The sequence below is a fragment of the Vigna unguiculata genome, chromosome 11 (assembly GCF_004118075.2).
Source record: "Vigna unguiculata cultivar IT97K-499-35 chromosome 11, ASM411807v1, whole genome shotgun sequence".
Classification (NCBI taxonomy): Eukaryota; Viridiplantae; Streptophyta; class Magnoliopsida; order Fabales; family Fabaceae; genus Vigna; species Vigna unguiculata.
In genome coordinates, this window is record NC_040289.1 from 38,128,702 (window position 1) to 38,154,324 (window position 25,623).

Consider the following 25,623-nt stretch of genomic DNA (forward strand, 5'->3'; position numbering starts at 1 on the left):
CATACTAAACTGAAGTTAATTTCTGTAATTATGTCATTTAAAGTAAATATGTATATTTATTGAGTGAAAGGTTAGGTTTAAACAAATTATGATTTAAATCAATCATTGCATAAAAATTTCTTAAAAAAATACGAAAGACAGGTTGCATACATTGAATGTGTATGTATGCACGTATCCAATTTGTTTTTTTTTTTTTTAATAATATTTACATAAAACACACAAATTAATATATATACAAAACAAAACCACGTGTAACATATTGTTGCACCTACTAATTTTCACATTTTTACTATTGTCATGAAAGCTACTTAATAATTACGTTATGGATACACTAGTTGTTATAAATAAGGTTTTAAAATCATGATTAAAAATACTAATAGCTTATGTTTCAAAGTTAGTTATATAAAGTTAACATAAGTAGCAATAACTAATCATATTTATTAAACGAAAATTTATTTCAGCTGTTTTTCTTTAAGAAAAGAATGAATAAGTTTTAAGTATTAATTAAAAGAAATATATGAGAGAGATACCAAAACATTGTTGGAGTAAATGATACGCAAAGCTGAAACATTTGTGCTAGTTGAAGAAATTGTTGTGTGTATAGAGACCAAAAAGATGAACATGTTTTTTTTTGTAAGTAGATATTTTTGCTTAGGTATTTATTTGTATTTTATTTTCTTTGTTTTGCTTTTTACAAAAGGTTGATTCAGATCCTTTGAGCACAAAGACAAAATAGAAGAGGATTATTTTATGAATTGGCGCGCAGTTTAAAAGTGGTCACAATTATTACGCGTAATTCGAAACATACGAGAAGAGACCCCAAAAATAAAGGAACGGGCCAATTGGAAGAAAGGAAAAGTGCAGAATGGTGCGTCCCACTCGCTCCAGTTCGATTCTTGTGGCTGAGGAAGCCAAACGAATCAACGCCAATCTAATCCTTCCCAACTACACTGCATCCAAAGATCAACGCTCAGAATTCTCCCACACACACTGGACCCAACTACGACCAACATCTGACCGTTGATTTAATGCACTCGTACACTTTTTCTTCTTTGTCGTTATTTATTTCCTTCATGTCTTTCATTTCTCTGCTTCTCAGCTCAGTGGTTCTCTTCTCAGTTTCGCCGATTTTTGCTCTTTCGCGTTTCTGAATTTTGAAGGTACTTACTTACTGTGCAGTTTTCCAATTATTTTTTTCGGTTGTGAAATTCTGTGGAAATTCGGTTCACTGCCTTTTCAGGTTTGTTTTTGTTGAATTCAGTTAAACTGGAATTGTTTTGATTTTTGATTTGACGCTGAAAGATGTTGTTACTAATATGTATTCGATTATACGGTAGTGATTTCTGTGTAGGGATGACCAGAGTTGGATTTTGCTTACTTCTTGTGGTGGTGTTGAGTTCTGAATCTTGCGATCTAGTTTTGTTCGTTTTTCTGTAGCTGCTGCATGCGATGGATTTTTAGTTGTTGATAATTTATGTTTTATTTGAAACATTTGTGGATAGGTGAAATTGGTGGTGTGTTGTCTGAGGAAATCCATCAATCATGATGCCTGATGATACTGCTGCAGAAGCATGTCATGATGGTGGAAGGGGTGAAGCTCAAGCAATGAACAGGAACCGGTCGGCGTGGATGGCTCATTGGATGAAGTCAGGTTATAAATCAGCATCCCCTGCTTGCAATCGTTTGGGGGCAGATTGTGAAATGAAAGAAGAGAAAGAAGAGAACGGTGCTGAACAGCATGTTTTGCTTGGTGGGATATATAGTTCTGTGCACGCTGGAGAAGCAGTTAGGGCAACAAGTGTTACCTTCAACAGTGTGGCAGACAATGAAAAGGGGAAGAAGGCAGGCTATGATTCCAAATCATTTCCTGCATTGAAATTTACTGGAAAGTTGGATGGAAAATTGCCTCTGCGGAGGGAACGGCACGACGGGGAAGATGGGAAATCTGAAACTGAACCCTGCTCTGGAGATGGCACTGTTTCTCTCAACAGAGGTGGGACTTCCCGAGCAGGCTTATCATCAATACCTGCACATGTTCCTCTGAACATGGAAACCGTAGTAAAAGAGTGTCAAGTGTTGTCTCAGGAAGTTTTACCGACGGCTCTGGTGATGAGATCTCCGTGGGATGTTGAACAGCAGAACCTCACTGTTTCATCATCACTATGGGATGATTTTGTAAAATCAGCTTCTGACGCAGTGCCAAATGGACATGGCAGAGGGAAAGCTGTGATGCCCCAAATCACGCATGAACCATTTGAAATCTATCAGTCCACCTACAATTTAGCAGCCAGAGGGCGATTCGCAAGTACCAAATATCATACCTTTTCGTCTCTTTTAATCAGCGAGAAGAAAATGAGCAGCCTCTTAAATCCCCCAAGATCCGTTTTTTCGAGATGGATGCAAGGTGGTATTACTCGTTTACCGCATGATTCAGTAGCTGGTAGCGGTGATAGCTTATATTTTGTTGGTGGTAAGCAACATGAGATTGAAAAATATGTTTCTAATCCAAATATTACGTGCCAAACTGAATCCTCCGAGGCAGATAAACTACAAAAGTTGTCTGGACTAAACTCTGTGGTAGATCAAATTCCCTGTTCTATTCATGATATGGAATCTATGAAGATATACACCAGTATAGATTCAGTTGAAGAATCGTCTAGAGGTCGTCCCAAAATTTCCCAGGCAACTCACCATATTCTAATGTCAAAAAACACTGATGTTACCTTCTCTGACAGAGGTCAGTTCTTTAGAGAGTCAATATCACCCATCAAATTCAAAGGAAACGCTTTCAATGAGATCCTTGATTTCTCTCCACCCACTAGTGACCATGCTCTGGAAGCTCTGAAGCTGGAAGGTATAGGAAGCTCCATAAAGAGTGGAGGAAAGGAAAATGTCCACGATTTTAAATATCCAACATGCCTGAAGAATGAGTCATCTGCTGAAACAGATACTATGGACATCGATGCTTTACATAAGAATGATCTTCTCGGTATGTATGCACACTCTTGAAGGATGTACCATATGCTATACTTAAGGCTTCATTTAATTTCAGATATTCTTATTTTGATTAATTGAATACATAATGTTAATTTTTTTTTTTCAGTTAACTTTACTCGTAGTATTAGTTTTTTGAGCATGTTGTCTGCAATTGGGTGGCTTTCTGGCTATACAGCTGATGCTTCTTCCTGTTGTCTTTTGCAGGTGATGTTTCATTCCATACAAATAAGGTAACGTTTCTAAATTATAATTTTGATCTTCTTCATACAATGACATCAAATTTTCAATCATAACTTTCTTTCTCAAGCATTTGGATGGTTTTAATGCATTTTTTTTTTCATGATTGAAATTTAGGGTATGTTTTGATGAACTTACTCATAAATGCTTACAGAAGAGAAAAATAAGAAGAAAAAATATAATATTTTTTTAAGATAAAATTAACTTATGTATGAATTAATTTATGGATATTCTTATATTAACTTCTCTAAAAGATAAGTTTAAGGACTTACGCATCAAGGAGTAGCTTTTTATGAAAAATAAAATTGTCACTTATTTATACATTCACATTGGTTATGATGAATGCTGAACAGTGTCATACCAAGAGGCAACTACTTTGAGTGGCAATATTCCTTCAAACCTAGACTTTTAATACACACATGCACCAATATTTGTCTTCATTCGCATTTGTAGTTGGTTTTTAAATTGACAACCACGTGCCTTGTAAAATGTGATACTATATTAAGCTTTGAGAGGCTAATTAGGTAGGAGTTACCAAATTTTGTATTTTGTAGTGCTCCAAGGATAGTCAAAATTCGCTCACGTCTAAAGTTGCAACAATTTCTCCCAGAGACAAAACCCTAGCAAAATCAATGAATACAGCTATACCAGACATAAACGAAGAGCCTTGTGACCTTCTTGCTGAGGAGGGTCCTGTGGTTGATAGGGAGGCTAGCACATCACGAACCCACAGCCTTGAATTGGATCACTTTCTTTCTCATGCAGATGAACATGTAAGGTCAAATTCTGGCAATAGCTCTTTTGGGTCAGATCCTAGCAGCAGATGGGTCAAACGACTCAAGTTGTGCAGATTGGGCTCTGCTCATGGGACGGAGAGTACAAGAATAGGAGAACCTTTCTCGCATGAAAAAGTTAACAGTATATTTGGCAAAATTACGAAAGATAGCAAAATCCGTTTGGAACCGAAAATGATATATCATGCTGAAGGACAGATGGTGCCGCATATACCTGTAACAGTATCAACAAATGGCAAGTCCACTTTAACTGAAGCGAAGAAAACTGTAGAAATTACCCTTTCACATCCCTGGATTCAGAGATGGAGTCATAATCGTGCTGCGTCTTCCCAAAAGAGGCATGAATTGGGGGAGCTTCGTGAACAAAAGTCTTCAAATGCTGTGCCAGAAGAGTCTCAAAAGAAACAGTTTCCGAGCATTGCTGCCATGGCTCTGATGGGAAAGGCAATGAATAGTTTGAATCCATCCGAGCTTATGAAAAAGGGACCTGTGATAGTTTGGAATATGAAGGGGTTTTGAAATCGTTGGCCATTGTTGATATAAATTTCTCATGAAGTTTATGGCGGGTGGGCGATTCTCAGGATTAGTCTAAGAATACATGATTTGACATTATGGCTGCTTACTTCTGTACTCGAAGTCTTGGAGAAGTCAGAAATGCTCGGGGCCGTGTGTAGCCACAATAATGTTGAATAGTTGCTCATCTTACTTCCATATTCACCTCAGATTTGGCTTAGTCAAAACACAATATAAGCGCTGCATGCATCTGAAGTAGTTATGTATCGGAGCGTGCATTTTTGTGTATGTATAAACTTATTATGCAATAACTCAGGATGGGATAATTATCTCAAGAGGGATTGAATCCTTTCTTTCCACCCAAGTCTACTGCCAAGTTAAGCATATATCGTGGTGAAGGAGTTCATATTGGGTTGAAATTTTCATTCTGAACAATAGCTACTCAATGCAATGATGTTGTGCTACTTTTTAAGTAAAAAGTTATTTACGATTACATGTATGATTCTCGAAGTCCCAAAGCATGTTGAATGATGATAGAAGAATTAGGCAAGGAAGAGGAAGTACCCTTAACATGTTTTCAAAGTAGAGATTCACAGAGAATTAGTTTGAATACTCTTCAGTCATTAATGATTGTTAGAGACTTGGACGAAAGAGGTGGAACACTACAGGACTAATAATACAAAAAAGTACTCCTAACTTCTATGATTGAAATTCTCCGTCATTGTCTAGTTTGTTTTAAGACAACAAATAAATAGTAAATAGCCTTGTTTTATACTTGTCTTGCAATGATTTTGCGGTGATTTCTAGTATGTGTTATACTCGATATACACAAAAAGAAAGGGATTTGTAATTAACTTATCGAAAGGAACATAAAGAATGACAATTTTCGGTTGTTCAATAATGTTTTTAGGAGTAACCTCAAATTTTAATAAATATTTTATGAAACGGCTAACCACCTTACAAGTAAACTTTCCAAGAACTAAAACTAGTGAAACATAAATAAGTTACTCAGAAAATATATATATATATATATATATATATATATATTTTTTTTTTTTTTTCGCTCGTAATTAAAGGGTCTAATTTTGTACAGAATTAAATTATAACGTACTTTTGAAGGTTTTTATAAGATAAAAAGTTTCACACCATGATTATATCATAATTAAACTATTGTTTTTTTGTTAAACACAATCAAACTCCTCTTTAAAACCCTTTTCTGAGTGCTTTTTAGCTGCTGGGGAAAGAACAGGGTTTGGTAGGAAGTTTGGCTTTTCGCATGATTTAATTTTACTATGATGTAGGGAGGACCTGGTAAAGGTTAGAAGCACAAAGTATCCATCCCTATTCCTAAAGGATAGAAAGACATAAAGCATCGGAAAGAAAAGATTGGAACATTTGTTTGCAGAATCTGAGAGGAATTTGGTCCATGATACAAAAAGCCATTCATACCCTATTGAGAATAAATGGCATCTGCATCTGTCTTTTTCGTACAATCTACGAATTGCATCCCTAAAATGTCTCCACGAACAAAAATAATGTAAGATAGAGCACGACGCCGCAGGCTAGCCAATGAATGAATCATACAAGAATCATAATCGTCTTTATGCAAGTATCCATTTTTTTTAAAATAACAAAAATTGCTAAGAATAATCAACATGCCATGTGAACTTTTTTATGCTGGCTATTTAATTACTCAACCATGGGCCATTCTGTTGCTCAACGTGGAAAGAAGAAAATGGTTCACATCCAGCTTTTCATTTATTTACTTTTATTTAACTTGATCTGATTTCACACATTGTTTGTTCATTCTATTTTTACATGCAACGGGAGAGACATCTTTCTATTTTGCATATATAACAAAAGGGGTTCTGATTTCTCAATTTCTGTCCCCAAAGAAGGCAAAAGTTCCTTGGAATGCTTCTTCGAGCGACTTCTTGCCATCAATCCATGAAAATAAGCACTTCCACCCGTTTATATGACAGTGCCATCTTCTATTGTTGCCTTCTCCAATATGACTGTGATTCCTGATCGAATGTAAAATCCATCTTCTGGTCTATCTGCTTCTTGAACTCCCTACAGACCAATAATTTGCATGTTAATAGGTAACATCATATCATTATACTAATGACTTCTTCTTCAAAATTATCCAAAACTAACAAAATTGGCTCAAATGTAAAACCAAGATAAGGCAATCATGCTTACATCTTTGTTTGTGATGATGACATCTTTCCCTATCTTTGCATTCTTGTCAATTATGCAGTTTCTTCAACAAGGACAACAGGTAATAAATATCAGATGACTAATTGGTACATGTTAAACCAAGTCTTTATCATTATAATGACACATTTGTAGTTAGTGTCAACTTCTAAAACCAACTTGTATTGTTCATCTTAGAGTGAGATTACCTAATTTTTGTATTCCTTCCAATCCCAATGGGAACCTTCCCCTCTGCCAGAAGAGAAGCAATTTCTGATTCAGTTTGGTAATAGTCAGCTCCCATCATTACAGTGTCCTGTAAAAGGTGGTTTTAGAATTTGAGATGGTATGAATCTTAAAACAGAAGGGCATAGCAATTAGAATACTTGGTTTAGAAATTGTGGTAGTTATTACCCGGAGCTCAACACCATAATCCAAACGTGAACGTTCCCCCACTATGGAATGTTGAACGATACATTCCCTAAGGAAACATCCATGGGAGATTATTGCATCCACAATCTACAGAGCAAATAAAGTATTACAAGTGACACATCTCATGAAACTACTAGAAAACTTATCAATTTGTGATCAGTGATCACAGTCATACCCGGCATTTGTCAATCTTTGTGGGTGGTAGGAATCTTGGAGAGGTGTAAATGGGTGTTTTGGGGTCATAAAATTTGAACATTGGATTCTGCAAGAGAGGAGCACAATACAGATATTAGTTTCAAGACATTGACAATTTGCTACATTCTATCATCTTCTTGAAGTCTGAGTTTCATTGTAATTAGGCTTTTGGATCTTGAGCCATTACTGATTATACTATGTTAATTTATTCTCCTCTGAATTAACAAACTTGACATGACAATAGTAAATATTTTGAACTCACCTCTTCAGTCAGAGCCAAGTTAGCATCGTAAAATGATTTTATTGTTCCAATGTCTTCCCAATAGTCATTGTATAAATACGCCTGAAAGAGGATAACAGACATTCAACTTTTGTATTGTTACCTCATTTAGCAGTGACCAGTTCCTTGCAAATGCAAGATATTCATCTTTCTAGTCTAGAATAGATCCAAACATTTGAAAGGAAATATGTTTAGTGCAGTTTCTCTTACCTGAACATTGTGTTCCCTCACAGCTGCAGGAATGATTTCAGATCCGAAGTCATTAGCTGTAGGGTACCTCCATTTCAAAAGTTTGAGTAAAACATCCGTCTTGAATACATAAACCCCCATTGATGCAATATATGGTGACTTTTTTGCCTCATTGGGTAACAACCCGAAAACAGAAGTATCTGCTTGCTGCATACAAGCAACATGAACACATGCTTAGAATGAGAAACGAGATAAAGATACACATTATTATGCTGTAACATATAACTTAATATGTTTTATACGTCACTGTGTGATTCTATATATATATATATATATATGTTCTGTCTGATAGTGACAAGGAACCTATTTTAGTGGATCAGTCATTGGCCTTGGGACTTACCATTGCTTTTAGATCAGGACCCTTGGGTTTTTCTGAAAAATGGATGATGCGACCTCTGGCATCTACCTTGACCAATCCATAATCTGATGCACGGCTGAGAAAAAGTGATGTAGGTAATGAGACTTGAATAATATTAGATTTGGTCGAATGTTGTGTTGAGGAAGTTAGTGTCTTTGCTCTCTTTCTATAGTGACTCTTCCTTTCCAATGGAAGAGAATATATTCTCCCAGTAGCACGGTGGTGTAGAAACAAAGAAACATGCCACTTCAAAAAGAAAAAAAAAATACAACAAAAAGAAGCACATGTAAAAGGTTAAACACACCTCTCACCTACAGCAGCACATGATACTGTAATATCTGCATTTCTGTCAACGTGACTCTGCATATTTATTACAAGATAGATAACCAGTGAATAAGAACTGTGAAAAAGAATGAAGAAACACTCCAGTGTCTAGGAAAAATTGTTAAAAGACTTGATGCAAGAACATAAGAAGAGTAGGAGAAAAGGAGAGAACTAAATTTTCTAAGAGAGTTAATTGCCATAATTCTGTGAACAATACTAAATATTCACAGCACACAATTAACAATGAGTTCCAAGAATTTGGGTCTAAGATAATTGCTTCGCTAATAATGGGTCTTAGTTAACAACAATTAACCTGCATACCTGCACAAGATCCATGTAATCCATTCGGTATAGATGATCTCCGGCCAAGATCAACACATTCTCAATGTTTGTGTTTTTGGCATCCTACAACGTTTTCAAACTATCACTATTCTATTCAACTTGAGAGGAAAAAAAACATGAGAGGTGCATGCAGTATATAAGAAAGATTATACCTCAAATACCCATGTAAATTGCCTCACAGCATCTGCGGTTCCTTGGAACCATTTCTTCCCAGCTTCTCCTGGAGTTTGAGTAGCCGCCAGAACCTATTAAGTATTTTTGAGTTGTTTTGTCATATTAAATTATAATGAACAAAAACAGTGACAGGTCAACAATCATTCTTGTGGCTTATACTTCTTTATCAGTCACAGCACATAAAACTGTATCTCCAATAAAAATATAATACAATTTTATGTCTTGTTTTGTTTCCCACAAACATATCTTACACAAAAAACCAACCAGAGAATAATGATGTATGAGTCATTTATGACCTCTAACAATCACCATCCTATTCTGGATACATACCTCCACACATCCATCGCCAAAGTTGATTCCATTTCCAAAATAGGTGCGTGAGATGTGACGGTTGAGCGATGCAGAGTTGAATTGGGTCAGTACAAATATCTTGTTGAGGCCACTGTTGATGCAGTTGCTCATTGGGATGTCTATAAGCCTGTAACATCCTCCAACAGGAACCTGCAGAAACAGACATGCTTTATCATCTCATCTCAACATGGAAGTGGAACTCCAAGAAAGTGATGATTTTTACTCACAGCAGGTGTAGCAGCTCGTTTGGTGAGAGGAAATAGTTGAATCCCAGGACCCCCTCCCAGAATGATGGAAACAACGTTTTTGGGGTCAGCCTTTCTTCTGAGAAACGCTGGCATTTGAAAAGTCTGAAATTGATATTCAAAATGAGATCATGAAAACTGGAAGTTAGAAAGTATAAAATGGATCCAACAGCAGAATTGAACTTACCACTGATTCTTTGGTAGTACTTGAAGTAAGAACAGCAGAAACAACACCAGGTTTTGCGTTCTTCACCCTCTCCTGGGTTCTCAAACTTAAGGCCAATTGGTTAGCGATCCAAGGACTGTAATTAAGGCTCCCTTTGAGTCTCTCACCTAAAAAACCACCATCTTGACGAAAAATATTGTCTTTTCTCGAGTTTACGAAATGGGTATTGGCTTTCAAGGTCACACGAGCAGACACCATTGTGATTGCCTCAATTCTGAGAAAAACCTGAATTTCAGATACCCCAGATGGTAATGATGTGCAACAGTTCAATTCCTTGCAAAAAGACAACCTCCAAATCTCAAAAGCTTGTACTTTGAAGTTCCAACTGTAAGCAAACCAAGTGAAGTATACATTACATTATAATAGTACAGCACAAAGCTGGAGTCACAGTTGATTCTGTCAGAAACTTAAAGTGACACTAAAATAAGAGCAATGAATGGAAAGAAAAGAAAAATCTTACTTTACAACAGTAGGAATATGAAAAGAAAAACCAAGGAAGATGAAGAAAGAAAAACTCAACACGCCCAGTTACTTGGAAAGGAATTAAAGCAAACAGTTAGAGTATGAACTATGAAGAACAAGAATTGAACTAACTTGTGTTGTGTTTATGATGCAAATGGGAATTCAGATTACTGATCAGAGGGAGGATTTATATTACTGGAAGAAAAGGCAATGAAGGTGGATGAGTTGATAGTGAATGTGATCAAGTGGTGTGAAAGGTTGTGTGGTTGCCTTTATTGGCTTGTGAGCCTGAGTTTTCACGAGAAAGATGGGAAAAATCTCACGCTTTGGTATAAATCAGTTTTCAAAAACTATAACAGAGCATGTGAAGTATAATTAAATAATGTTGGTTTGCTTCTATGATCTGAAGAAGATCATGTCTAGCTCAAGTTTCTAGGCTCCTCTTATAGAGGGAAAAGTCATTAGGAAACAAACAAATGTCAATTTCAGACACTAGCCGTTCGTGAAATCAGAGGAAAGTTTTGATAAGTATTGAGAAAGAAATACGTAAAATTAAAGCTAATTTCCACGGTTGTTATTTGACGACATGTTACAACATTTCTTTTTGTTGATTATGAGCATGATTTAACTTATCTTCCTAAACATGATTATTGTTGAACTTGATTGAGTTTGATAGGGTAGTTTTCATGCTCGCCATTGGTAACTAGCGGTTTCCCTTCCAAGAATACAACAGGTTCAATCAAGATTTTCATCACTTTGCTCTTAATCACTCTTTCAAATTCAACTTCTTTAATTTTATTTTCAGTTTTTTTTTTTTCCTTTTGACAGTTTTAGAGAAAGTGATTCTCTAGTCAAATCCAAAATTTGATGAAATTTGTAAATTTTCAATGTCAATAGTTCCATAATTTCAGCTGTACATTTGTCCCGTACACATTCGTCTTCATAATTAGAAAATGATTTTTTTCTGAACAAATTCAGATTACCTCCTCAAAATTTCTTTGAATAATGACAACCTAATAAATCAGCATCCTCGTGATGAAACTGAAATAAGATTAGTAAAATTATGATGAACACGTAAAGTAAATTGTTATAACATTTTTTCTTATCATTAATATTAATATTGTTTGAGATTTTGAGCACACATAATAGTAATATTTTAAATATATTTTTTATTTTCATATTTAAAATGGTATTACCATAATTTGAATTCCCAACTAGCAGCTATTAATTATTTAAACTTAAAATTATTTAGCTGAGTTATAAACTCTATCACTTAGCTAACTATAGTTGGCGATTATAATATGAGTGTTATTACCAACTTTGACCTAAATAATTTCTTCTTTTTTCAATCCCAAAAATGGTACGTAAAATGGTTGATTGAGTGGGACCCATTTAAGGTACAAGTTACAAGTAGGTTATTCCAAGGTGGGCCATAGAAGTCTCCTCCAGATTTTAGATATAGAGTCCAGCACCAGCATTCACGGTTCTCAATTTCTCAATGTGGGCCCATTTGGGCCAAACTCATTTTTTTGGTGTTTGTGGATCTCGTGCACTCTCCAGCTTAACCCTTCCCAATGTTTCCACGCACCAATCACGTGCCAAGTAACTAAACCAATTATTATTATAATTATTATAAGTATATTATTTTTATTTTATCATTACTTTTTTAATATTATTTAATATAATTTTTTTCAAATTTATTTTGTAAGGTTTTGAAAAACGTCTTCTACGTTAGTACGTTCGACCACAAAAATTCCCTAAAATATACAATTTTAGGCTTAATTTTTTTATGGAGATCATAAATATCTCAAGAAGAACAAGAAGAATAATTTCTTTTGTCTTAAGTTTCTTTGGGTGATTCTCGATGAATTTTCAGGATAAGATCAAACTTTATATTTTATTTATAATATCAGAAATTTCTTGTTTTTAATATCAATTTGGATGTGCATGAGATTTTTTTTTTAAATGTGTTTTTTAATGGTGAATATAGATCATGACAAAATGAATATTGCATTTTAGCAATTCGTTTACTTCGATTTTTAGAGAAAAATCTCACTTTACAGTAAAAAAAAAAAGAAATATCATTTTAGTAAAATATAAAAATAACGTGGTTAGTTTGATTAGGGTTTGTATTCAATATCCTGTCGGATCTTTGAATCACTTATTCATATTTTATTGTATTTAACCTTCTAATTTTTTTTATTTAGTAAATAATTACCTTAACTTTTTTTCTTCTTAATCGATCCTTGGACTATATCATGTACAATAAATACACACTTGATGTTTTAAATTTATTGTAATCGATCAATAAATTTTATCATATAGCACCATAAATTTCTCTAATATATTTTAGGTAAATTATTTACACTAAATGTCAAATTATTATTATTTTTTTGTTAAAAAATTTATTTGTAAAAATCAATAACTTTTAAGGATTAAATAGAATAAAATTAAAAATATAGTTGTCAATTAAAAAGAATTAAGAAGGACTTGGAAAACTTAAAATTCAATGTGACTCTTGTAAAGAAAATATAAATTAATATAAATTAAGACAAAATTAAAGTTAAAGAGTATAAAGTAAAGTTTACGAGATTAAATATTATTTTTCTATAACTTTGAAATTTGTGTTTAATTTGATAACTAATAAATAAACTAATTCATTACATTATTCAACAATCACTTAAATCTTAAAAAAAATATAACTATAATCAATAGGACAAACAAAATATCACACATGGTTATGATTATTTATATAACTGAAACTATTTATAAATTGAATCCTAATCAGATAAATAGAAATAATTTTATACGAAATAAAGAAGGAAAAAATATAAATATATCCATTTACACAAATAAGTTTATTTTAGTTCAAAATTTAAAATCAAATAAGTATTGAGCATATAACCGATATAACAAAATAAATGGTTTTTTCGTATCAATTGAATCCATTTAAAGTTTTAAAATTCAATTCCAGTTTGAAAGTAAATGACGTTGAATCTCATATTCCAAAAACTCTTATATGTGTCATGTAATGTAACATAATGTTGACAAAAGAATGAAGGGCGCAAAACAATTTGATTTATATTGCAAGGAGAATTACTCAAAAAAAATATTGTTTTTAGGGTTCAAAACAAACAAATCATAATGAAGGGTTGAAAGATGGACGATTCACGTTGAAGGGTATATTAAAAAGCAGATAAGGATTACACTCACTCCCGAGAGAGATTGATGGAGAATTGCAACTTGTGTTTCTGTATTTCGACCAATAACAAATCACTACCGAGTGAACAATAACGTTTTGCAAGAAACAAGCAATCACAACATCTTAGTACTTTTTAGGCTTCCAGATAAAGTTTCATTAATTAGAGAGAACAAATATTCATAAGATCTGAATTTAATTATATAAAATATTGACATCATTCTCTATCTAAAATCTTAAAATAATATATTTATAGATTTTTATTTTTTATATAATTTTTTACTTTCTCATTTTTGTCCAATATAAAATTTAAATTCACTTAAATTTCTAACAATATTTTCTTATTATTTGATAATAATGAAACTTTTTATGATACATTTGTTAGAAATAGTTTAAAAGTGAGTCGAAATCTTGTATCTAATAAAACCGACAAAATTAAACACTTTATACAAAAAATTTATAACTCAATTATCTTAAAATTTTAAGTTAAAAATATAATATATATATATATATATATATATATATATATATATATAAAAGATCAATATCATATATAAAGAAACATAACTATAAATATAATCTATATTGACAAATATATAACTCAACAATATTCTTCCGTCAATTTTATTTATGATAATTCATCTATGATAAATTTGGAAGAAAGAGATTTACCTTTTCTGAATTCAGACAATTTTGTATGTACCAACAAAAACAACTAATTTTTTAACGTGTTTTGTTTGATTTTATAAATTGTTGGGTTTCATTTGGCTCTTCACATAGATCGGACACGTGTCCCACATCCCACAAATATAATGAAGACCATTTATTTATCCAGTGTTTTGTAATGTCCACTAAGATTAAGATCAAGTGTCCCAAAATATGGGGCCATTGGATATTTATTGACTTCTATTTTCTCCTTCCTCCATTTCTGCATTTTTACTAAAAAATAAATAAAATTAACTAAAATTATTTTGATTTTGATGAAGTATTATTATTTTCAATCTGTTCTTAAATTAGTTATCTCTTTTCGAATCAGAGGAGGTATTTCATAAACTAATTGCATCTTTTTCTTTTTTCTTTTTTTTTTATACACATTCATTATATAACACATTTAACATGGTTTCTAACACTTGGCAAATTAGAGGGTGGGTGTGTAAATAGAAGAAAACAAGTTACAAAGTGACAAAATTCACGTGCCATGTTTGCTAATGTTATGCTTTTAATCATAATCAGTGGATAAGTAGATCTCTAATCACATTAATTTTATGTTCAAAGAACTGACTCAAATTACATTACCTATCTCCATTTTCTTTTTCATCCTCCAATCAAATTGTGAATGTGTATTTATTATTTTATTTCCTAATTAATTTTATCTAATGTTCTTTGTTACAATCTTTTATCTTTCCATTTCTAAAACAATTTTTTACTTCATTTATCTGTCTGTTTAAAAATAACTATTTTTCAATTGTCCAACAGAAATATAAGAAATATCAAATTAGACATAGAAAGTAATTTTAATATGATAAAATATAAACTGTTTTTTTATTAATCTCCTAAATTGATTACTGGCAGATAAAAATCTAGATATATATATACTCAATTATATAAGTCATTTCTTCTAAAATATCCCTATTATGAGAGATATAAGTCTTGATTAAATTATTAGAGAATTTAAGTCTGAATGAACAAGTACATATAAAATATTATAATAATTTTCAACACAAAACTTTAAAATATCAATTTTATGGATCTTTCTATTTATATATTATATATTTTGTTTTATTTATTTTTATCAAATATAGGAATCTTAATTCATCTTGAATTTCTTAAATAGTTTAATTTGATGGCAATTTCTGAATCTACTTTCAGTTGTGGACCATCTTGGTTTTAGGAGATTCTTCTTCTATTTTTATTGATTATCGATGTGGGACTTTCTAGTAATCGACGTTGGACTTTCGTGAATATACCCACTTGAACAATAGTTACTTAATGTTACATTTACTTCCATTTTTGTGTAATATCAGTGAATTGTTGGCAAGTGGTGTTAAAAGTGTTCAATTCCTTGAATGGTGTCAAAACCAAAATCTGAGTAAAATGTTTCAATTTATCTCTCTGTATATATATACATTACAAAATTTGGATGCCCCAATAATCATAACTAGTGATTGAGGGTGTTAAGAAGGGAAACTCTGGTCTTTATCAAACGCCTAAACAGAAATTCAAAACCTTCTTCAAGATCTTGAACAACCGACTCCACTTTCTCCAACTGGTTTTGCAGTCTACTCATGTTTTCAGATTTACCAGTCTGAGAAAACATGCAGGATTGCAATGCTGCATCAAGCTGGGCAAATTCACGTTCATCTTCCAACCTAGAGCACCCTACTTTCTTCGTCTGCATTATCTTAGAAACCAAAATCCAGCTACTTGACTTCGATTGTGCACTCCCTGAGATCAAATGAAGCAGTGTCTGAAATGCTGATAGAGTTACCATTTCAACGTTCTCCATTAAACTAACCAAAGCCACTGTTTGATTATCTTTGTTTGCAGGTGCCATGCTGCATTTTCTTGTGGCACCCTTCAAATTTGCCAAGGCTTTTGAGATGGCCCTTTTGACCACTTTTCTTGAAGTCAAGAACTTTTTAATCTCTGATCTGAGTTCCACTTCACCCCCTTTTCTCCTTCTCATAATCGATTGAAGTTCTCTGATGCACTCTTTTGTGTGTAGCAGAGAGTCTTTGGCGGTTGTGCACACATCTAAGAGCCTTAAGGATCCATTCAGAAGCTCTTCCACCCAGTTTTCTTCACTCTCACGGTGAAGTGCTTCTTGAGTTAGGGGAAGCTGGAACAGTTTTTCTACACATTCATGTAGATCTTGCAACAATCCTAGCTTGTGGCTAAGTGTTGAAGAGGAAGAAGAGGTTTCATTGGAAGCCTTTAACCTCTCCAAGTGCTCATTGCATTGTAGAATAAGTGGGTGTGGTCTAGAGGGTAAACTGTTTGAACGAGCATGGAAATGGGATTTTGAGTTCAATTGTGAGGTAGCCATTTTTTTTTCTCAGAGAAGGCTAGAAATTCAGTTTTTTGATCTACCTTCTTGTTAATGCCATCTTCTGAATATATATAACAGGGTGTTGTGTTGAGGACACAAGGAATCTCATCTTAAACTAATATGAATAAGTGCTAACAAATCAAGATTTGGATCTAAACATGATCACATAATTGTTAGGAAAGTGTCTCCCACATGGAAACTCTCCAACTAACACTTTGCTGCATTTTTCTCTCTCACTTCAATGATTGAAGTTTTTTCAATTGGAATCATTTGCCAGAAAAAACTTGCATTCAATGAAGTAATTGATCTGCACGTGTGGACTATTTGATGTCTTAAACAGTGGGTGCAGTACTGCTGAGCATGTCTCTCATGCAGAAACAAGAACTGCATCTCATTGGTTTAATACAAAACTGTCTAATGGTTAGGAACGTGAGGTTTTTGCTTCGAGCTACCATCTAAATTAAAAATTTGAATCAGAAAAATACAAGATGTAGGTAAAATTGAGCATGTAGATTCAACTTCATTCCGGTGTCATGTGCTCAAGATGTATATAATGCATGGAGTCTCACATCTTAAGCAAAGATCAATGAGTGCTAACGAATCAAGATTTGAATAAAAACATAACCTTATTAATGTTAGTGCAATGTCTCCCACAGGGAATCTCCTGACACCTCGTTTCTCTTAATTAATATGGTATCATGCAACACACGATTCGCAGCAACTACTCTGAAGATTAGTTTTTTAAAAAATGTTTTTCATTGTGTCACCCCTCGTGTCCATGTGTATAATTGAATAATAAACAATAGACTATAACATCTATGGGAAACTCTGTTTCTGATCAACAGCTATTTGGAGATCATGAATGCAGCGTGATTGTTTCTCATCTAAGAAGCTAAGCTTGTTAACGGTGGTGGAAAAATGAAAAAAGGTGGCAGTTCAAGAGCTGGGCTCACCAAGCTTAGTGACATAGAGGTGCGGCAGCCTGTGGTCCCTCCACTGTCAAGAACCGGAGGTAGTCGCTGCTCTGTGAAGCCAGCCTAACGCAGTGCCCTCCTGTCTAGGAACCAGGAAACCAATGCCTTCGCAAAGATCCCATGGCTCAACTCTCAACTTGGAGTGGGCAAGCAAGCACAATGCAACCCACTAGGTCAGCTCAGCAAGCTAAAGCCTTGTCCAGTCACCCTGATGCCCTCACTTGAGTCACAAGCTGGCATTACCCAGCTCGGCGAACTGACATGTCTGTCAGAGCATATATAAAGACTACTTTGTCTAATATTCTGAACGATGTGGGACTTGAAGATTGCAGTGTTAACTACCTGGAGTCTTGAGTTGGAAACTGAGGCTTGTTCCTCCCTGTCTATTTTCTCCATGTTAGGGTATGGTACATAATACAATATAACCTTGCAACCTAAAAGGTTTCGTTGAGTCCATGTTAAAGTGATGAGAAAAACAAAGTGCCACCATTTAAAAGTGTTGAATCCACTTTAATAACCTCACAGAAAAATTCAATTTTGATATATCCGTAATTCTTTATGGATCCCCAAAAGACTGAAAAATTGTTTTTTGCACTTTCATCATTTATTCTTACACCCCATAAGTGTTATTATAAAGATAAAAATAAAACCCTTTTATTAAAATATGACAAGGATAATGGACGGTGCCTCTTTGGATAATGAGTGACAAAAACCTACAAACTCATCTCGTTAGAGAGATTATATTGAAATTTCTAACGTGGGTGGTTCTATTGTAAAGGATGCACCTTCACATGATGTAATACTCCACAAAGTAGAGCTACCGGATGTACTTTACTTGTTTAATATGTATTTATTTGTGTAAAGAAAATTAATTTGTATTTGTTTAACAAATATAATACTAAATATCTTCAAATATATCGTTAAACATACATGGTGTTTATTAAAATTTAATCTACATATAGATACATATGTAAGAACAAATTGTTTATACTTTTACGACAAAATAAAGAGAAGTCTTACTTTAAAATACATCACAAAACAAGTTAAACTACATCAGTTACAAATTTAACAAAATCAATAATTATATAAAAAGTCAAACAAGACAATCTCATTATTATATATTAGATTTTTATTTTTTTTCTCTGAAAAAAAAAAGTAAGGACGAGCATTTCTCTTGCCTCTAAAATTTCATTATAACATATCAAAATTACGACATAAATATTCAAATGAATTTTCAATCGAATAAAAAACTTATTCAAAATTTAGATTGTCATAAATCATAACTAATCATGCAAAAAGAAGAAGAAAAAGTTGATCACAAATAGAAAATCATGTATATTTTGAAAATTTTGAGTTCAAGATCTCACACTTATCATTATTAATCTTTTAATAACTATATATATATTTTCAGTGTTTTGCTTGTACATTTAAATCCTTCATCTATTAATTGACTTAAAACATTATACAAGGTTGTTTTCAAAAGAAATAATGCAAATAAAAAAATTAAAACTAAAACAAAAACTAGAAAAGCAATCATAATTCCCACATACATACTTTATAAGTAAAACAACAGACTTGTTTTATTTTATAACTTTTATTTTAATCTAGGTTTTCATACTAAGGAATCCATTTATGAACTTAGAATTTCATAACTGAGATCAGAATATATAGGAGCTGGATTGATACTCTTACCTTTCATGAGTCAGAGTAAAAATATTAAGTCTCACTGTTCTTTTCACTTGAAACAACTCTTCTGGTCTGTATATTTAATGATTAAAGCATGGAAAATGTGACTATTTCAACATGCTAAAGCTAATCAGTGACACGGTTTGTTGCAACAAGAGATAGATGTTGGAGTAACAATAGATAGATGTTTCAATATATTATAAACAAAATTTAATCACATTCATGTACAGTTGTGACACTCATGGAGGAAAATTGAGTGCGCGAAAATCATGTGTATACAATGATTAGTGGTTGAAGATGTTGAGAAGGGAAACTCTGTTTGTGATTACACATTATGGGAGACAAAAGGAATCATTTTTTTCCTGAAATGTCACCTAATGAGTATGCAATTCTATCATCTTGATTTGGATATTAGCATCATCACTGTTATGTTGCAATGCATCCAACTCATCCCACAAATTTGTATTTATGAGTTGGGAATGACATGGCAGATTGCAAAATGGCATATCTTGATGATATAATAGTTGATGCATGCATTTGCAATGGGAGCTTTGTGTGGAGCTGTTTCCTAACATAATTGACTTTAAAGTCTATGATTGTCTGCCTAGAACAGGTCAGGTTAAGGACAAGAGGAATCTTCATCAACTGTGATATTGGTGGCGATTCTTATGCAGTGTTTAAAATAGAGACCGAGAAAATAAAAGAAAAAAAAGGTGATAGTTCAAGAGCTGGGCTCACCAAGCTTAATGACCTAGAGGTGCGGCAGCCTGTAGTCCCTCCACTGTCGGGAGCCGGAGGTGGTCGCTGCTCTGTGAAGCCAGCCTAACGCGGTGCCCTCCTGTCTAGGAACCAAGAAACCAATGCTTTCGCAAAGATTCCATGGCTCAACTCTCAACTTGGAGTGGGCAAGCCAGCACAATGCAACCACTAGGTCAGCTCAGCAAGCTAAAGCCTTGTCCAGTCACCCTGATGCCCCCACTTGGGTCATAAGCTGACATTACCCAGCTCGGCGAACTGACATGTCTGTCAGATCATATATAAAGACTAGTTCATCTAATATTCTGAACGATGTGGAACTTCAGATGGCAATGTTAAGAACAAGGAGTCTTGAGTTGGAAACTGAGGCTTGTTCCTCCATTTCTGTTTTCTCCATGTTATGATACGATACATCGTAATACATTATCTTGTAACCTAAAAGGTTTCGTTGATTCCATTTTAAAGTGATGAGAAAAACATAAAAGTGCCATTTAAAACTGTTGATTCCACTTTGATATCCTCACCAGAAAAATTCAATTTTGATATATCCATAATTCTTTATGGATCTCCAATTCTGATTCACCAGGCCCAAAAGACAGAAAAATTGTTTTCTGCACCTTCATAATTTCTTCTTACACCCCATAAGTGTTATAAGGATAACAATAAAACCCTTTTATTAAAATATAAAGATAACCTATTTTTTCTATATACCTCCTCAATTCGTAATAGAGTGAACAATTTGTGACAGTGTCGTCTCCACCTAAGCAAAACTATATTGTTTTCTATTTTCCTTAGAAAATAAAACATGAAAACATGTGCTTTAAACATCAACCTAATGGCAGTTGTATGACCACCAGCTAATATATGCCTTCAGCACATGATTTGCATAAGTTTAAAATTGTTTATGTTGCTTCTCCTACTTTAATTTTGCTTTTCCCAGAAAGAAGAAATAAAACTTGATTAAAAATTGTGATTAGCACCATGCTATCGGTATATGTAACATCTTTAGGTGGACTAATAAAATGAATAAGAGTATACTTTTCTTCTTTTTTCACTCTGGGACTGAAAAAAGTATGTTTACTGTTTTACTGGTGAACATTTGAGGTATGATGTTGAGAGTAAAGAACTGAACAAAAGAGATAGATGCTGGAGTAACAACAGTTTGATCCTTAAATAATATGTATTCAGTAAAATTATAAACAGATTATATCACATTCATGTACAGTTTGTGACACTCATGGGGGAAAATTGAGTGCACAAAAATCATATAGATGCTATGATTAGTGGTTGAAGATGTTGAGAAGGGAAACCCTGTTTCTAATTAATTTTCTTGAGAGGTGATCAACTCCTATCTCCAGATCTTGGATGCACAGCTCCAAATTTTCCACATGACTTTGAAAATTCTCAACAGATGAAGGTTTGTGACTGATGAGACACTGCAAAGCTGCATCCACCTTTTCAAATTCATTTATGGTTGATTCTTGAGAGTCACAAATAACTCTCTTGGGTTGCACCAACTTGGAGATTGCTGACCATCTGCTATGTTCTTTTGGAGCAGAGATAAAAAGTAACACACTTTCTAATGAGCTCATGGTGATTGCTTCTGCTTCATTTAAGAAACTGAGCATAGGTGAAGTGTTGTTGTCCTTGTGCTTCAAATTTTTCAGGGCCTTTTGGATTTGCTTCTTGATCTTCTTCCTCACAGATAAGTATTTCACACTTTCAACCGCGAATCCGGTTTCATTGCCTTTCTTTCTTCTGATGACTGACATTAAGTCGCACATGCTTTCCTTTGATTGCTGAAGACAATCTTTAGCTTCACCACAGATATCTAAGAGCCTAAGAGACCCTTCTAGTAGGAAATCCACCCATTTTTCATTGCACTCCCGTGCTAAAACTTGCTGTTCAGTTGGCAATTGAAGCAACTTATCAGTGTAATCTTGCAAATCCAGCATCTCGTTGAGTTTGTGGCTCACTGAAGATGATGACAATGAAGAAGTGGCTTCAGAACCACTCAATCTTCTCAAATGATCCTCAAATTGTGATGCAAAAGGGTGAGCTGCAGAGGGCAAGCTGTTGCTGCGAAGATGTAGAGAGTTTTGTGTTTTCTTTTCAATCACTGCCATTTTTTCTTCTCAGAGAGTTTGTTTGCTGCTTGTTGTGGTAGGCATTTGTATTATATATAGCAAATGAAGAAACAGAATAAGGGAGACAAAAGGATTTTTTTTTTCCTCCAATGTCACCTAATGAGTATGCAATTATATCATCTTGATTTGGATCTCAGCATCTTAACCATTACGCATCATGGTTCCAACTCATCCCTCAATTGTTTACTTGTGAGTTGGGAATCACATGGATTCTTGAAAAGTGGCATATCTTGAGAATAAACTAGTTCATGCTGTGTGATGCATGCATTGTAATTTGAGCTTCTGTCTAACATAATTGATTTTGAGTCTATGAAATTGTCTACCTACAACAGGACAGATTCACGACAAGAGAAAACTTCATCTTTCTGATATACTAATAAATATATTGGCTACTTCTTGGTGGCAATGTTAATCAATCTTCTTCTGCTTCCGTTTTGTATGTTGTAAGCTACATGTTAATTGACACGTGAACAACAATTAGTGGAGGTTAGTGGTAATTTCTTCTGCTTCTTAATGCATTTTCTTATGATCTTGTTACCAGAAAATTAAATGCAAGGACAGCTCAGAAATCATGTACTCGCTTTGTTGCCATTTTCATCAAATTGCAAAAACTATGCAGAAAGAGTACTGAGGAAATAAACAACATATGAAACAATAAAAAAATGGTATATAGAAAGATTATATCATCCAACAATTAGAAAAAAAAAGGTGATAGTGTCGCTGCTCTGTGAAGCCAGCCTCACGCGGTGCCCTCTAGTCTAAGAGACACGAGACCAATGCCTTCGCAAAGATCCCATGGCTCAACTCTAAACTTGGAGTGGGCAAGCCAGCAATGCATCCTTCAGACCAGCTTAGCAAGCTAAAGCCTTGTCCCATCACCTCAATGCCCCCACTCAGGTCACAAGCTGACGTTACCCAGCTCGGCGAGCAGACATGTTTGTCAGACGATTTATAAAGACTTGTTTTTCTAATATTCTAAAAGATGTGGGACTTGCATATAGCAATTTGAAGTGCATAGAGTTTTCTTGAGTTGGAAACCGAGGCTTGTTCCTCCAATACATTATAACCTTGTAACCCAAAAGGTTTCATTGAGTCATTTTAAAGTTATGAGAAAAACATAAAAGCGCCATTTAAAAGTGTTGATTCCACTTTGATTTACCATTACGCACTCAATTTTTTACTTGTGACATGGGAATCACATGGATTCTTGCAAAGTGGCATATCTTGAGAATACACTAGTTCATGCTGTGTGATGCATGCATTGTAATGTGAGCTTCTGTCTGGAGGAAGAAAAAAGCTGTTTCCTAACATAATTGATTTTCAGTCTATGAAATTGTCTAACTACAACAGGACAGATTCACGACAGGAGAAAACTTCATCTTCTGATATAGTCATATATTGGCTACTTCTTGGTGGCAATGTTTATTCCCCACCTCAATACCTGTTAATTAATTTTCTTCTGCTTCCGTTTTTTATGTTGTAAGTTACATGTTTAATTGACACGTGAACAACAATAAGTGGAGGTTAGTGGCAATTTCTTCTGCGTCAATACATTAATATTTTTTTGCATAATATTCTTGTTTTCCAAGTGGAAGTTATTAGTTATTTCTTAATGCATTTTCTTATAAAGCATTTTGAGAAATTTTAACAGTTAGCACTTTGTTGAAGGGATTGTTATTAGCAAAATCAATGATACAATGTCATATAACAATGGCAATAACAGTAGAAAAGATGCAGGGAAAATTAAAAATACACTTGCTGATAACCATATACACTTCACAGGCTAGATTTACAGCCATAACGGAAAAGCTTTCCAATTTGATAGGGAAAATGCATCAAATTGCAAAAGCTATGCAGAAAGAGTTACTGAGGAAATAAACAACATATGAAACAAAAACAAAAAATGGTATAAAAAGATTATCATCTAAATTAGGAGCCAATTTCATTGACATAATCACAAAACATTGGCACGGATTTGTACAGCTAGTGGTTGAGGATGTTGAGAAGAGAAACTCTGATTTTAATACAACGTTTAAAAAGAGTTTCAAGTCCTTCCACGAAGTCTTGAATGACTGACTCTAAATCTTGTAAATGGTTCTGCAAACTATTGATGTTGTCAGACTTTCTTGTCATGTGAAACACAAACGACTGCAATGCAGCATCCACATTGGAGAATTCATTCTGATCTGATTCTTGTGTAGAAGTGACCTTTTTGTTGTGCATGAGTTTGGAAACCAAAGACCATTTACTTGGTTTGGCTTGTGCTGATCCAGAGATGAAGTTCATCAGTGACTCCAATATGGAAAGAGTGATTACTTCTACATCTTTGAACAAGTTAGCCAAGGTTGTGGTTCGGTGATCCTTGTTGCTCGGAGAAAATTTTGCTTTCTTCACAGTTGCCTGCAAATTCTCCAACGCTTTGAGGATCACCTTCTTTACTACCTTCCTAGAAGCCAAGAATTTCCTGACCTCAGCTGCCACTTCCATTTCACCTCCTCTTTTTCTTCTCATAATCGATTGAAGTTCTCGTGCACATTCTTTTGTGTGAAGCAAAGCGTCCTTTGCAGCAGCACATACATCTAGGAGCCTTAAAGATCCATCCAAAAGCTCTTCTACCCACTTCTCTTGACGCTCTTGGACTAGGACTTCTTGAGAATAAGGCAGCAGAACCAGCTTTTCAATACAATCGTGCAAAGTCTGCAGACCAGTTAGTTTTTGTCTGAACAATGATGATGAAGAGGAAGTTGCATCTGAAGCTGAAGCTGAAGCCTCTAAACTTCCCAAGTGTTGATTGCATTGTAGAATAAGAGGGTGTGGTTTACAAGGCAAGCTCTTTGAGCGAGATTGGTGATGAGAATGAGATTTTGGGCTAAAAGGGGTGGCTGGCATTTTCTCAAACAAGAGAAAGGCTTTGAGATTGACTCTATACAATTGAGTCTTTGGATATACCTTCCTTCCACTGAGATTATCTCAATATATATTGCGAGTTCAGGAGACAGAAGGAATCAAATATTAACAAAAATCCATAGGGGCTAACTGATTCAGATTCAGATTTATCGAAGATCTCAGTAATGTTAATGCAGTGTCTCTTGCATAGGAACACTACAACTCATGACTTGCTTTTTTTTTCACAGCACACGCTTGTAGTAATCCATATTGGTGTTATCAATGCATCAAACTCACGAGTGGCATTGTCTAATGGCTATTCCTTTCTTCATTGCAAGAAATGCAGGTATAATATTATCTTTTGCAAATAGAATAACCTTAAATACAAATCATCAGTTGCATGAGTGGAATCGTATGAATCACTTGCCGTTATAAATGAACTGTTGCACTGAACAGCAACTGCTCGGAACACGGGAAACTGATAATAAAGAATCATAATAATATAAGTAACTGACAAATGACAACTTTGGCTTTTCCCTCATTACAGGAAG

General features: G+C 34.1%; 5 protein-coding genes across 7 annotated transcripts; 1 reads left to right on the plus strand and 4 right to left on the minus strand.

Moving 5' to 3' along the window:
- The first annotated feature begins 806 nt into the window (after positions 1-806).
- On the plus strand, positions 807-5,013 carry LOC114169308 (F-box protein At2g16365). 2 transcript variants are annotated; one of them, XM_028054413.1, is made up of 5 exons: positions 807-1,036; positions 1,180-1,240; positions 1,503-2,989; positions 3,202-3,227; positions 3,789-5,013. In XM_028054413.1, exons 3-5 carry the CDS (start codon positions 1,543-1,545, stop codon positions 4,545-4,547), a joined length of 2,232 nt encoding a protein of 743 aa, XP_027910214.1. In that variant the 5' UTR covers positions 807-1,036; positions 1,180-1,240; positions 1,503-1,542; the 3' UTR covers positions 4,548-5,013. The 2 variants fall into 2 exon arrangements, with proteins under 2 accessions (XP_027910214.1, XP_027910213.1); XM_028054412.1 differs by lacking the exon at positions 1,180-1,240 and having other exon boundaries at positions 808-1,160.
- A 1,252-nt stretch (positions 5,014-6,265) lies between these two features.
- Positions 6,266-10,798, minus strand: LOC114170540 (glucose-1-phosphate adenylyltransferase large subunit 1-like). Of its 2 annotated transcripts, none has more exons than XM_028056038.1 (15): positions 10,508-10,798; positions 9,875-10,238; positions 9,670-9,792; positions 9,422-9,592; positions 9,070-9,162; positions 8,897-8,980; positions 8,556-8,611; positions 8,234-8,327; positions 7,855-8,040; positions 7,627-7,707; positions 7,345-7,431; positions 7,152-7,256; positions 6,947-7,053; positions 6,744-6,804; positions 6,266-6,614 (listed from the first exon to the last, which is right to left on the minus strand). In XM_028056038.1, the coding sequence occupies exons 2-15, from the start codon at positions 10,109-10,111 to the stop codon at positions 6,513-6,515; spliced, it is 1,587 nt and encodes a 528-aa protein (XP_027911839.1). In that variant the 5' UTR covers positions 10,112-10,238; positions 10,508-10,798; the 3' UTR covers positions 6,266-6,512. The 2 variants fall into 2 exon arrangements, with proteins under 2 accessions (XP_027911839.1, XP_027911840.1); XM_028056039.1 differs by having other exon boundaries at positions 10,374-10,797.
- A 4,871-nt stretch (positions 10,799-15,669) lies between these two features.
- On the minus strand, positions 15,670-17,870 carry LOC114169086. The gene has a single exon (XM_028054107.1). The coding sequence runs from the start codon at positions 16,618-16,620 to the stop codon at positions 15,733-15,735; it is 888 nt and encodes a 295-aa protein (XP_027909908.1). The 5' UTR covers positions 16,621-17,870; the 3' UTR covers positions 15,670-15,732.
- Positions 17,871-21,213: 3,343 nt separating this feature from the next.
- On the minus strand, positions 21,214-22,628 carry LOC114170602. Its single transcript, XM_028056115.1, has one exon. It carries the CDS (start codon positions 22,163-22,165, stop codon positions 21,320-21,322), a length of 846 nt encoding a protein of 281 aa, XP_027911916.1. The 5' UTR covers positions 22,166-22,628; the 3' UTR covers positions 21,214-21,319.
- Positions 22,629-23,929: 1,301 nt separating this feature from the next.
- LOC114168149 lies at positions 23,930-25,306 on the minus strand. Its single transcript, XM_028052884.1, has one exon. It carries the CDS (start codon positions 25,073-25,075, stop codon positions 24,170-24,172), a length of 906 nt encoding a protein of 301 aa, XP_027908685.1. The 5' UTR covers positions 25,076-25,306; the 3' UTR covers positions 23,930-24,169.
- Between the last annotated feature and the right edge of the window lie 317 nt (positions 25,307-25,623).

Excerpts from the sequence above, each read along its gene's own strand:
- LOC114170540 (XM_028056038.1), bottom strand. The coding sequence starts at position 10,111 with ATGGTGTCTGCTCGTGTGACCTTGAAAGCCAATACCCATTTCGTAAAC. Across the intron at positions 9,793-9,874 it reads GTACTACCAAAGAATCAGTG|ACTTTTCAAATGCCAGCGTT; the intron begins GTAAGTTCAATT and ends TATCAATTTCAG. Across the intron at positions 6,805-6,946 it reads GGAAGGAATACAAAAATTAG|AAACTGCATAATTGACAAGA; the intron begins GTAATCTCACTC and ends TCCTTGTTGAAG.
- LOC114169086 (XM_028054107.1), bottom strand. The coding sequence starts at position 16,620 with ATGGCTACCTCACAATTGAACTCAAAATCCCATTTCCATGCTCGTTCA.
- LOC114169308 (XM_028054413.1), top strand. The coding sequence starts at position 1,543 with ATGATGCCTGATGATACTGCTGCAGAAGCATGTCATGATGGTGGAAGG. Across the intron at positions 2,990-3,201 it reads ACATAAGAATGATCTTCTCG|GTGATGTTTCATTCCATACA; the intron begins GTATGTATGCAC and ends TGTCTTTTGCAG. Across the intron at positions 3,228-3,788 it reads TTTCATTCCATACAAATAAG|TGCTCCAAGGATAGTCAAAA; the intron begins GTAACGTTTCTA and ends TGTATTTTGTAG.
- LOC114168149 (XM_028052884.1), bottom strand. The coding sequence starts at position 25,075 with ATGCCAGCCACCCCTTTTAGCCCAAAATCTCATTCTCATCACCAATCT.
- LOC114170602 (XM_028056115.1), bottom strand. The coding sequence starts at position 22,165 with ATGGCAGTGATTGAAAAGAAAACACAAAACTCTCTACATCTTCGCAGC.